This window comes from Rhincodon typus, chromosome 3, assembly GCF_021869965.1.
Source record: "Rhincodon typus isolate 14 chromosome 3, sRhiTyp1.1, whole genome shotgun sequence".
In the NCBI taxonomy this organism is placed as follows: Eukaryota; Metazoa; Chordata; class Chondrichthyes; order Orectolobiformes; family Rhincodontidae; genus Rhincodon; species Rhincodon typus.
In genome coordinates, this window is record NC_063334.1 from 93,690,369 (window position 1) to 93,702,179 (window position 11,811).

At 40.5% G+C, this 11,811-nt stretch overlaps 1 protein-coding gene across 1 annotated transcript in view; it reads right to left on the reverse strand.

The window, feature by feature from the left end:
• The window catches only part of msh3 (mutS homolog 3 (E. coli)), a 268,529-nt gene that overhangs the window by 250,453 nt on the left and 6,265 nt on the right, over positions 1-11,811 (reverse strand). Inside the window, exons 2-5 of the mRNA XM_048593784.1 lie at positions 10,794-10,914; positions 6,410-6,642; positions 5,842-6,066; positions 1,386-1,502 (exon numbers count right to left, since the gene is read on the reverse strand). Coding sequence (XP_048449741.1) covers positions 1,386-1,502; positions 5,842-6,066; positions 6,410-6,642; positions 10,794-10,914 — 696 coding nt within the window. The remainder of the gene's footprint in view (positions 1-1,385; positions 1,503-5,841; positions 6,067-6,409; positions 6,643-10,793; positions 10,915-11,811) is intronic.

Sequence of the window (11,811 nt, forward strand, 5' to 3'; positions counted from 1 at the left end):
ACCTCCATCTCCTACCGACTAACCTCATCCCACCCCCTTGACCTGTCCGTCCTCCCTGGACTGACCTATCCCCTCCCTAACTCCCCACCTACACTCACCTTTACTGGCCCCATCCCCGCCTCTTCGACCCGTTTGTTTCCTCTCCACCTATCCTCTCCTCTATCCATCTTCTATCCGCCTGCCACTCTCTCCCTATTTATTTCAGAACCCCCCTCCCCTCTCCCTTTTCTGATGAAGGGTCTAGGCCCGAAACGTCAGCCTCTCTGCTCCTATGATGCTGCTTGACCTGCTGTGTTCATCCAGCCCTGCACCTTGTCGTCTTTAAAGGAGTATTGCACAGCCAACACTGCCATCTTCTGGCTGAGGTGTTAAAGTAAGGCTCTTGAGCTAGATGCCAAAAAATCTGATGGTATTATTTCAAAAGCAGGGGTGCTCCTGGCCAATGTATCAATCAATTAAGATCACAAAAAACAAGTGATAGTCATTATTCACAAGAACAAATCAGTCACCTTATCTCTTACATTTCAACAGCAACTGCACTGCAAATGTACCTCATTGATTGTAATATACCTTGGTCATGACAGGTGCTATAGAAAGGCAAGTCCATTTTTCTTTCAAAAGAAGTGGGAGGAAGCCAAATGGAAATATGGATTACAGTTTCAATGGGAGTAGGGTGGAAAGGTACAAAGTAGGGCAATGCTGTGGATTTGGAAGAAAGTGGTCTTGGTTATACAATGAGTGAGTGTGAGGCAAGATGCATAGATTTGAAACAGGGAGTTGAGCTCAGGACCAAGCTGCATACCCAAGACAGCACTCCATGCGACTCTTAGGCACTAGGTAGAAGGTAGATAGATGTTGACAAGGGCCAATGATTGATCTTAACAGATATCATCATCATCCTTCCCCTCCACCCTTCTTGTGAAAGGGCTCGTAGGTATCAATGCAGAGTTAATTTTTCTGTGTGTGCATGTGTGTGCGGAGTGCGCGTGTGTGTGCGCAGTGGGGGGGGGGAGAAACAACATAAAAATCTCACCCTCCTGATTCTGCCTTGAGTTATTGCACATTGGATTTTTAACGTATTGCAAAGCTGATATCTAAGATTCCTAAAACTGCAAAGACAGCTGCATCATTTGAAAATGGTAAATGGAATCCTGGACAATTCCACATGACAAAGGGGAGCAAGAAAATTTATGAGCAAAAACGTTTACATTCCTCCCAAGCTTAGTCCCTCCCAGCAGCAAGTTATAACATATTGCTAATCACCGTCACTTTGTGCTTCCAAGGATGGTGAGCGCACGGAAAAAAAACAGGTTAAAATTTTACTAATTCTTCTCCACCCTTCCACCAGGAAGAGAAGGAAAATAGTCAGAACTCGGCAAACATACCTTGTATCCTTTAGCGACTAGCCGACGGACATGAACAAAAAGACGGTGAACTGGTATGCTGGCAGTCATGAAGTTATGGTCTGGGTGACAGTAAATATTCAGCTCTCGAGCTGCAATCTGAAAACACATGCATGAAGTCATTGTGTGAATAAATCCTGAAAACCCAATGAAGTACCAGAAACAAAGTAACAGACATATGGAACAACTTGTCATGGGAGGAAAACTTGGCAGAAGAATTGGAGATATTTGAGGGAACATGGGAGAGGGATGTAATTAGTTTCATGACCACACTGACAGTTCCAGACTTGTATTTTTCTTTCGTGCAAGACCGTACCAGCACCTATTAGCATACCATATACAGGAATGAAAATAACACCTTTCAACTGATACACCGTTTCTTTTTATTCAATTGCAGATGTGAGCATCATTGGCAAGGACAGTATCTACTGTCCATCTCCAATTTGAGAAGGTTGTGGTAAGCCATCTCCTTGAATCATTGCGGTATAAAAGTGTTCAGAGAAGAGTTCCAGTACACTGTTCCCACTTTCTCCCCATACCCTTTAATCCTTTTAGCCCCAAGAACTATAACTAACTCCTTCTTAAAAACGTTCAATTTCTTGGCCTCAATACTTTCTGTGACAATGCGCAAGGAAAATGTGATTTTTTTTAATACATCACAGTACTTAACTTGGCACAAAATAGGCATAAGTTAGTATTAAAAAAATCACTTCTTCACAATAAATAACACATACTTCTACACACAAAAAATATTATCATCCTAAACAAACCTACTGCAGACCAATGAGGTCAAAACTAATACATATCCATTGCACGTGCAGCCTCCTTCTTTCCCCTCTCTGCCTCCACAGCTCTTTCTTCCACCTAACTTCCTTGCAGTTCTTTTTTCCTTGAAGCCTCTTTCTCATTCTGACAGATGCCTTAAACCCTCCTAAAACAGGACTGAAGTGACTCACAACAGATGACTCCCTGGCTTTGGCACCCCCAGCAAAAGGCATCCCCTGGCCATAGCTTCCCTGCCTCAGCAACACCTAGTAATTCACTCATTCATTTTCCTTTGCCCAGTTTCTGGTTCAATGTTTGCTGCTGATGGATGCATAATGAACTTAGCAACATCCAGTGCAAGAGAGAACCAGCCTGTGACTGAAAGTGAAGCTCCTGAGAATCTGTCCATTCTATGATGGGATGACTTTTCCCTAATGGTCCCCATGGTCCTTTACCCAGGCATTTTTGTGACTTCAGGGACAAGTCAACAGGCCACCCCATGCATTCTGATCGCTGCTTACAAGTCCAAATGGTTTGCAACTCAGAGGCGTCTTGCTGGAGCCCAAGTCTGCTGCCCTTACCACAGAAGTTCCTTCTGCATTCACACATCACTAAGTGCAGTTACGTGAGCCCTCTCCCCAAATCCATACTAGGAAGAGCAGCATTATTTCACACCTTGTTTGTCCCCTGTAATTGTCAAACATTTACTCAACAAGAATTAATCATTCCTCTGACTCACCTATAGAAGAACAACTTACCCCATTATGGTAATGAATGAACCATTCTGAATATAGTCAAGGAATTGATTTTTTACAGTACGTGTGTTCGACGTCTCTTCACTACGATTAAGTTATTTGCTAAAGCAGATGCAGTCAGGCACATTTGGCACACCGCTAGTAAGCAAATAATAGAGCATATATTTATGGTATAAAAAGTGTGGAAAAGCTTCACTTCAAATTGTACCAACTTTTGAAGCTTGCCAGAATAGACACTCCCATAGATTACACGTACCTGTGGCAGTGTAAATCATAACTCCATGTCTTTCTCAGCCTTCCAGCAGCCTTTAACACTATCATCCTACAGTGACACTGCACGGTCATTTCAGATTCGCCCAGAATCGAAAACAATTTTTCCACATGTACCCTGTTAACACCCCTCAAGGTCTGCTACGTTTCAATCAAGACATCACTTACTCTTCTAAACTTCAGTGGATACAAGCCTATCCTGTCCAACTTTCCCTTGTAGGACAATCTACCTATTCCAGGTGCTAATCTAGCAAACCTTCCCTGATCTGCTTCCAATGCATTTTCATTTCTTCACAAAACAAAGATATCAACACTGTAGGCAGTACTTCAAATGTGGTCTCAACAACACACTATAACAAAAGCAGAGCCTCCTTACTTTTTTAGTCAATTTCCCTCACGACAAACAATTCTATCGTATTAGCTTTCCTCATTTTTCGTTGCACCTACATACTAATCTTTTGTGAATCACGCATTAAGACACTCAGAGCTTGGCATCTTAGAGTTCTACAAACTCTTAGCATTTAGATAATACATTTTCTTTTATTGTTCCAGAAAAAATGAACAAATTTCATGTTTCCCACATTGTATTCCATTTGCCAGATCTTGAGTCAAAAACCTCTATAGCAAACCTCATATCTTCCTCACAATTAAATTTTCTACCTTTATTTGTGTCATCAGCAAATTTAGCTACCATACCTTCACTGCCTTCATCCATGTTATCTCACATAAATGCTAAAAAGTGGAGGTGCCAGCGCTGTTACATCTTGGCAACTGGACAATGGCCTTTTTTATTCCTACTTTCTGCTTCCTGTTAGAAAGCCAATCTTCTTTCCATGCCAATGCATCAACACCTACACCATATGCTTTTAATTTCCACAATAACCTTTGATGTGGCACTTATTAAATGCCTACTGGAAATCCAATTCTCCTCATATCGGTTATCCTTTATCCAAAGCACATTACTTCCTCAAGCAATTCTAATGAATTGGTTAAACATGATTCCTCTTTCACAAACTACATTGACTCTGCCTGATTACTCTGAACTAATTTAAGTGCTCTGCCATAATATCTTTAATAATAGCTTCTAACATCTTCCCTCTGAACGAGGTTAAGCCAGTACAACCAAAGTGCTGGAAAATTCAGCTGGCCCAGCGACATCTGTGGAGCGAGAAACTGTGTAAACGTTTGAGTTTAAAATTACTCTGAATCCTAAACCAAGAAGCTAAATGAGGATTTGAGATGCACACATGTAGCACCATTATAGGAACACGCACTGGAGCAATAACAGCAGTAAACTGCTGATCGACGATGCTGAGTGTGACATTAAAAATGTAGATTGAAATTTATAGTTACATTGGTTTCTGTACCTAAAATTGACACCTCACCAGAGGTCTCTGGATGTTTACAAAGTTGGTGAGGCTAAAGCTGCTGCATGGTGTAGAGTTAGGGCTGATTTGAATTGAGAGAAAGGCACAAAATCACTAAAAGCACATAGCAATATGCCACTTCAATCAAAACAATACCATGTGATTCTAAACCTAAACTGGAGGAGGACTGTATTATTGCTCTAGTCCCACTACCCACAAGTCATAACATAGAATAAAATTACTTTATCCTGTAATGAAAATAACTGATTAAAACCTAAATATAAATAAAATATTTGAACTACAAGATCCATCAACCAGGTTCCTTAATAAACAGTTATTGGTTTAACAAAACAAAACTTACTCAATGAAGATGCAACAAGTCATTCACATACAAAGTAATAAAAGTATAAATGCCCATCACTTCAAATATCCCCAAAACACAGAGGCAAACACATTTCAGAAGACAGAGAGAGAAAAAGAAAACAGATTTCTGTCTGCAGAGATTCACTTTGGAAAGAAAAACACTTTCTGGCCAAAGGTGATTATGACTTAAAACAGAAAGGCATTGAACTTTCTAAAGTGCGTCAATCTAGGGTGACAAGTCAATAATCATGTACGCTTGTCTCGGCAGAATTAGCATACACAGCTCATTCAGGAAGTACAATGTTAAGAAGTTCCTCCAATCACTATCTCAAAGGAACAAACAGATTTCACCCTGACTTCAACCAAAATACTTCTTTTAGAAATAGAGAGAGATCAGCAGAACATCCATTCCTTGCAAGCTTTTTGACCCTAACTAACTCCAGATCTCCAAGCCAATCTCTGTTCAAAACAGGCCTAGCAAGGGTCTAGCACAAAGCGAGTGGCTATCATGTGATTTCTAGGCAGCCCCATTTTTTAAAAATCTCCAACGTCCATGGTGACCTCGTAATGACCTCTTAAAATAAACCACTTCAGTTGTTTCCACAAAGGTTGAAATGAATCAATTTTGCCCAATCCTTCAAAACCGAAGCCCTCCAAGAGATGTTAAACATGAAGCATCTTCATAACAGGTTGATTCTCCATGGAAGTAAGCATTGGGAGAATCTACAGAAGAATGCCATTCAGAATAGGGCAATAAAAATAGTGTCTAGACAACTGAAACTCAGGCCAGAATGAATACCAGAAGTATAAATGGACCCTCAATGCACTGCACATCTCAAATATTTGAAGTTTTGAGAAATAAGACTACAAGCTCTGTTCATTGCTTCTAAATCAAAGTCTCCAGTTATTGTGACCTACCTCAGCATCTTCACCAAAAAACCTATATTTGTATCCACACTCCACACACAGCACTGCATCCTTGTGTTGGTCTTTGATCTCCAGATATTGTAGTTCTAGTGGAGTGTATGTGCTTTTTGTCCTCCGGTTGACAATGCCCGTTTCGAAAGGGCTCTTCACACTGTTTCCCTTGTTTGGAGCTGAACATTGTCGCAAATCCAGACCTAGAACTTCTCGAGAGCGACACTGTCAGAACAGAAAATATCATTTCAGGATTGCTCTTAAATCTTCACAGCCAAATTTCAAGTAGACAACTTGAAATGAATATTTTTCAGAGGGAGTTTAAACAGCCTGAGGAAACTAAGCAGCAGTAGAACTGAAACATAAAGGAAATTCTTGAGGAGCACCTGGTAGAGCAGGATAGTCAAAGTCAGGAAAATGAAGAAGAAAGAACTCTGTTACTCGAACTTGAAATTGTTAAAGCTTTCAGTAGGACATTTTCTAAGAGTACGTAAAGATTTAACTTTTTTGTAAAACTCCAATGCTTGGACAAATGATTGAAACTGAGCCTTGAAAGGTGCTAACCTACCTTATACAATCCGTCTCTGTCTGCATCTTTGGGATGAACAAGGTCATCCAGTTCTGTGCAAATATTGTCAGAGTTTAGATCACAATTTTCTGCATCTTTGAATCTTTTGAATTGGATATCCACACCCGGGCCTTTAGTAACTGATGGTTCTTGCTGACTATCAATTGAAAATCCCTTTAGTCTATCCATGGTAGATGAAGATACAATGGCATGGATACGTGCTGTTGGCTGATCTTTGGAAGAGAAAATAAATGAATTCCATGAATTAAACAAAATGACAGCTTTGTTTTTACAACTGAGGCTGAGGGGTACACACACAAACACACACTCACACAACAACAACAACAAATACAAAAAAAAAGAAATAAAATGGATTTTTCTCTCCAGAGATTGTTTCTCTGCAAAAAAAAAAAAAAAAGGCTGGACCAAAGGACTATTCTGAAGGCAAAAAGAATGATGACTAGAACGTTCCCAAATCTGTCATTCTGATGCTCTGGCACGTGTCGTCAAGTCACTAACTCTGTATGGTTATCTATGCGTCTCAGCAGACAGAGCTCACTCAGAAAAGACAACATTGAGAATTTTGTGCATTAACTATTTTAATTCAACAGAGGCGTCTTTTCAGAAAATAGGAGATGTTTTGGGCAGCCCTTCCTTACAGGCTTCTTGACCCTAACCAATTCCAGACACTAAATATTCTCCACCCAGTCACTGTTCAAATAGCCCTAACAGGGGTCTACAGCAGAACAAGCAATTATCACCAATCACGTGATTTCGAGTTAGCCTTGTTTAAAAAAAATTGCCAAAGCCTAAAATGATAATTCAGCAACAACTCTTTGAAGAAACCATTCTAGATATTTCCAAAAAACTTGAAATTTAAAAAAAAAAATCAATATTTACACAATCCTTCAAAACTTAAGGCCTCCAAGAAATAATGTATATAACCAGAGCTTTAAAAAAGCCTCACATAAAGTGTAAAACAAAATCTAAGTTATATACGAAACATTTTTTCTCTCAAACATTTGACAATAGCGTTCTATTGTGTGGAAATTTGAAAAGGACATGCATGTTTAGTCCAGAAGCACTGTGGGTGGAATATCCATCATGAAATAATCAAAGACTGAAGATGGATTGAATTTGTGGGATGAATGATCTTTTATCACTTGAAAATTGTCACATACTTATTTAGTGCAAAGAGAAACTTTACATATTGAAGCAAATGTAGATTGGACAGGCGATCAGGATTCAATTTGAAGGATTATGAAAAGCCTTGCTGTAGACTTGTGCCTCATAGACATTTACAGCTCAGGAGGTAGCCAGCAGTCCATCACAGCCATGCTAGTCGATAAAGACCGGCCTACATTTTCATTTTCCAGCTCTCGGCCCATAGCCCTGGTGGCTATGACAATGCAAATTAATATCTAAACACTGCTTAAGTGTTTCCTAAGGTTTCTGATTCAGCCATTCTTTCAGGCAGTGAGTTCCAGACTCCCATCACCCTCTAGGTGAAAATATTTCTCTTCAACTCCTCTTGTAGCTTTCTATCTCCTTCCATAAATCTAAGGTCTTATGAGGAAAGGCTGAGGGACTTGAGGCTGTTTTCGTTAGAGAGAAGAAGGTTAAGAGGTGACTTAATAGAGACATACAAGATGATCAGAGGATTAGATAGGGTGGACAGTGGGAGCCTTTTTCCTAGGATGGTGGTGGCTAGCACGAGGGGACATAGCTTTAAACTGAGGGGTGATAGATATAGGACAGATGTCAGAGGTAGGTTCTTTACTCAGAGAGTAGTAAGGGCGTGGAATGCCCTGCCTGCAAAAGTAGTAGACTCGCCAACTTTAAGGGCATTTAAATGGTCATTGGATAAACATATGGATGATAATGGAATAGTTTAGGTTAGATGGACTTCAGGTTGGTTTCACAGGTCGGCGCAACATCGAGGGGCGAAGGGCCTGTACTGCACTGTAATGTTCTATGTTCTATGTTCTAAGCCCCTGATTACTGACACCGCTACTAATAGGAAAAGTGCCTTCCTATCTACGCGCCTCAACTTTATACACTTCCATCAGGTCCCCTCTCAATCTTTGCGGCTCAAATGTAAACAACCCCAGCCTATCCAATCTTTCCTCATATCTCAGCCCCTCCAGTCTAGGCAGCAGCCTGGTAAATCTCCTCTGCATCCTCTCGAATGCAATAAGTCTTTCCATTAATGCAGTGATCAGAATTGCATGCAATACTCTAGCTGTACCTTGACCGTATTTTATACAGCTCCAGAATAACCCTCTTGCTCTCGCATTCTATGACTCGGCTCATAAAGGAAAGTATCCTTCTTAACTATCTTCTAAACAAGTGTATATACCTGCCCTGCTATCTTCAGTAATCTGTGGATATGCACATCGAGGTCCCTCTGATCTTCAGTTATTCCAGGGTCCTTCCATTTATAGTGTAATTCCTTGCATTGTTAGACCTCCCCAAAAGCGTGATGCATTTATCCAAAACTCAAATGGATAACTCGTAACTGGAAGGGTAGCTTTTAAATTTCGAAGCTAATTTGAAGGGTTAGAGTACATCAACAAGCTTGAAAGAGCAGAAAACAATTTTCGTCACTAATTTGTGATTAGGTGGTGGCAACTTTGACCCAAAGATTGGAGAATGGAGTCAAAACTTTGCGAGATGCACAGTTTCACAGTTCTGAAGTTCTGCAAAATTAGCTTCGGAGTTTGATTTCGAAACAATGAAAGTTCTGGGTGGAAGGGAAAAGATGGGCACAAATACAGAAGAGCAAGAGCATTGAAAGAATGGAAACAGGTGTGTTTCTGACTTACACCATACATCAATTCAATGTTTCTGTATGCAAATTATTAAAAATCAAATTTCATGAGAATAACATGATTGCTTACACAAGTAAGCAATGGACAATTCTTCTCTCAAAGGCTATCATCCTGGACACAGTGAGGAGCAGAAGTGCTGCTGGGAAGGCTGAAGCTTTCTAGATCTGAGCGGGAATTTGAAGGAGAGATTTTCCTGTCACTAGGTGCAATGAATTGCCTGGACTGCAGCAAATTTCAGAGCATCAAGCACCTTGGAGTGGACATCAATGAAAGAAGCCACCAAAATCTTCATCAATTAAATGAAGGTAACTCAGGTCCCTTCCAAGCAAGCACTCCATTAACTGAATATTCCAATATTTACTGCAGCATGGAAATCCAGTGCCTGGATATAGACCCAAGAAAATTTATTTTATTAGTTGTAAAGTACATACATATTCAGATTATGAAGCGTTATTGGGACATGTGCTGTTTAGCCATTACTGATTTAGACAATTAACAAGCGAGACAAAAACAAAAATAAATGAAATGGATTTGACACTGAATTAATCAAAAGATAATTCACAAGATCAGGGCAGAGTAACAACGCCAGCATTTACTATCCTTGAGAAGGTGATGGTGAGCCACCATCTTGATCTACAGCAGCCTGTGGCAAAGGATGTTACATTATGTTGTTAGAGAGCGAGTTCCAGGATTTTGACCAACGACAGTAAAAGGAACAGCAAGACAAGTTTCAGATCAGGGAGAATGTGGCTTGGAGGTGAAACTTGCAGGCGGCACAGAGGCTCAGTGGTTAGCATTCTGCCTCACAGCGCTAGGGTCTCTGGTTCAATTCCACCCTTGGGTGACTGTCTGTGTGGAGTTTGCACATTCTCCCCATTCTGCGTGGGTTAGTTAATGGCAACCCCCAGGATAGTGATGGTGCAAGATCTGGTGATAGTAATTTGACTGAACAGCAAAGAAATGTAGTTAAATTCCCTCGTTAGAAATGTTCATAAACAGCCCCAGGCTGAATATTGTCTTGATCTTGCTGCATCTGGATGAGGAATGCTTCATTTTCTAATGAGTTGCAAATACCACTTTCCTTTTATTTATTCATGATACTTGGGCATTGTTGGCTGGGCCAACATTTATTGCCCTTCCCGAATCGCCCTTGAAGGTGGTGGTGAGCTGCCTTCTTGAACTGCTGCAGTTCATGTGCTGTAGGTTGACCCACAATGCCCTGAGGGAGGTACATGGTGCAGACATCAGCAAACATCCTATTTCTGACTATATGATGGAGAAAAGCAAGCATGAAGCAGTATAAGTTGAATGAATAACTAAGATTAGACCAATTACAAGCCATTCATCAACAGCATTCCAATCAACTCACACAAGTTTGCTACCAATTTTAAAATATACAGGCCTATACCCCATTCCTGGGTTTCTCTTTTAGCAATTGTTTGGATTTGAATACCAACCACAGACACTTTGTAGTGGCATAAAGAAATGATTGTTGATTTGACTCTCATGCCAGCTTTGTCATTGATAACCAATAAAAATAATTATGTACATACCATGGTCCTTTTCAACTATTTCGCCACTTCCATTCTCTTCCTCACTTGCCAGTCTCTTTCGTTTTGACTTTGGTTCATCTTGACCAACTTGTGTTTGCTTTTCCTGACTGCAGACTGGTCTCTGTGACAGGTGAATTTTCACAATCAAAACAAGAAAGAAATAAAATTCAGATCATGTGGTCAATTACTTTGGAGGTCACTAATGTTCATACTGTTTCATTCTGCTCTTCTGGATATACCAAGTTCTAACTAAAGTTGTAGCTGCATTCTTGAAAACTTTAAGCAAAATAATTTCACGTAAATCAGATTTCGCCATTGTAAAAGTTGCAGCTGGGTTTTGTTAGGCCTCTTGTCAGGAAAAAATAATAAAACATTATACCTTCCAAATTAAAATATTTTGCTAAATTCAATATCAGTAAATGAAATGACGTATAAAATGAAATAAACTTGAAAATGTCAAAGGGATATGTTAATTCTTTCTTCTTAGCTCCTGCTCACTACTACTCTGGCTCACTGCACCTCCCACCAGCCCATTCCCCAAATCTCCAGCTTCCCACTGATTCTGTTTAGAAATACTCCAGATCACCCACATCCTGTTGCCAAATCCCTAATGCTGCCAAATTAACATTTCTCCCTGCCCCACCTAATCCAAACCCCATTGATCCCGCTCACCATACTTCCCACCATATTCACTGACCCTGCCTCTAGCCACTTCTCTCCCCTGAATTCTTTCAGGGGTGAGTGCTTTGGAAATGAGCAGGAGAGATGGGAACACAGACAGAAAGAGAGAGAGAGAGAGAGAGAGAGGGAGAGAAGGAGGTGTACAGAGACGTGGACAGAGAGAGAGAGAGAGACAGAGAGAGAGGGACACGGACAGAGAGACAGGATGGGGAAGAGGGACAAGGACCGCGAGAGCAAGAGCGTGAGGGATGGGGATGCGGATAGAAAGACAGAAAGAAAGAAAGACAGAAAGAAAGAAAGAAAGACAGAAAGAAAGAAAGACAGAAAGAAAGAAAGA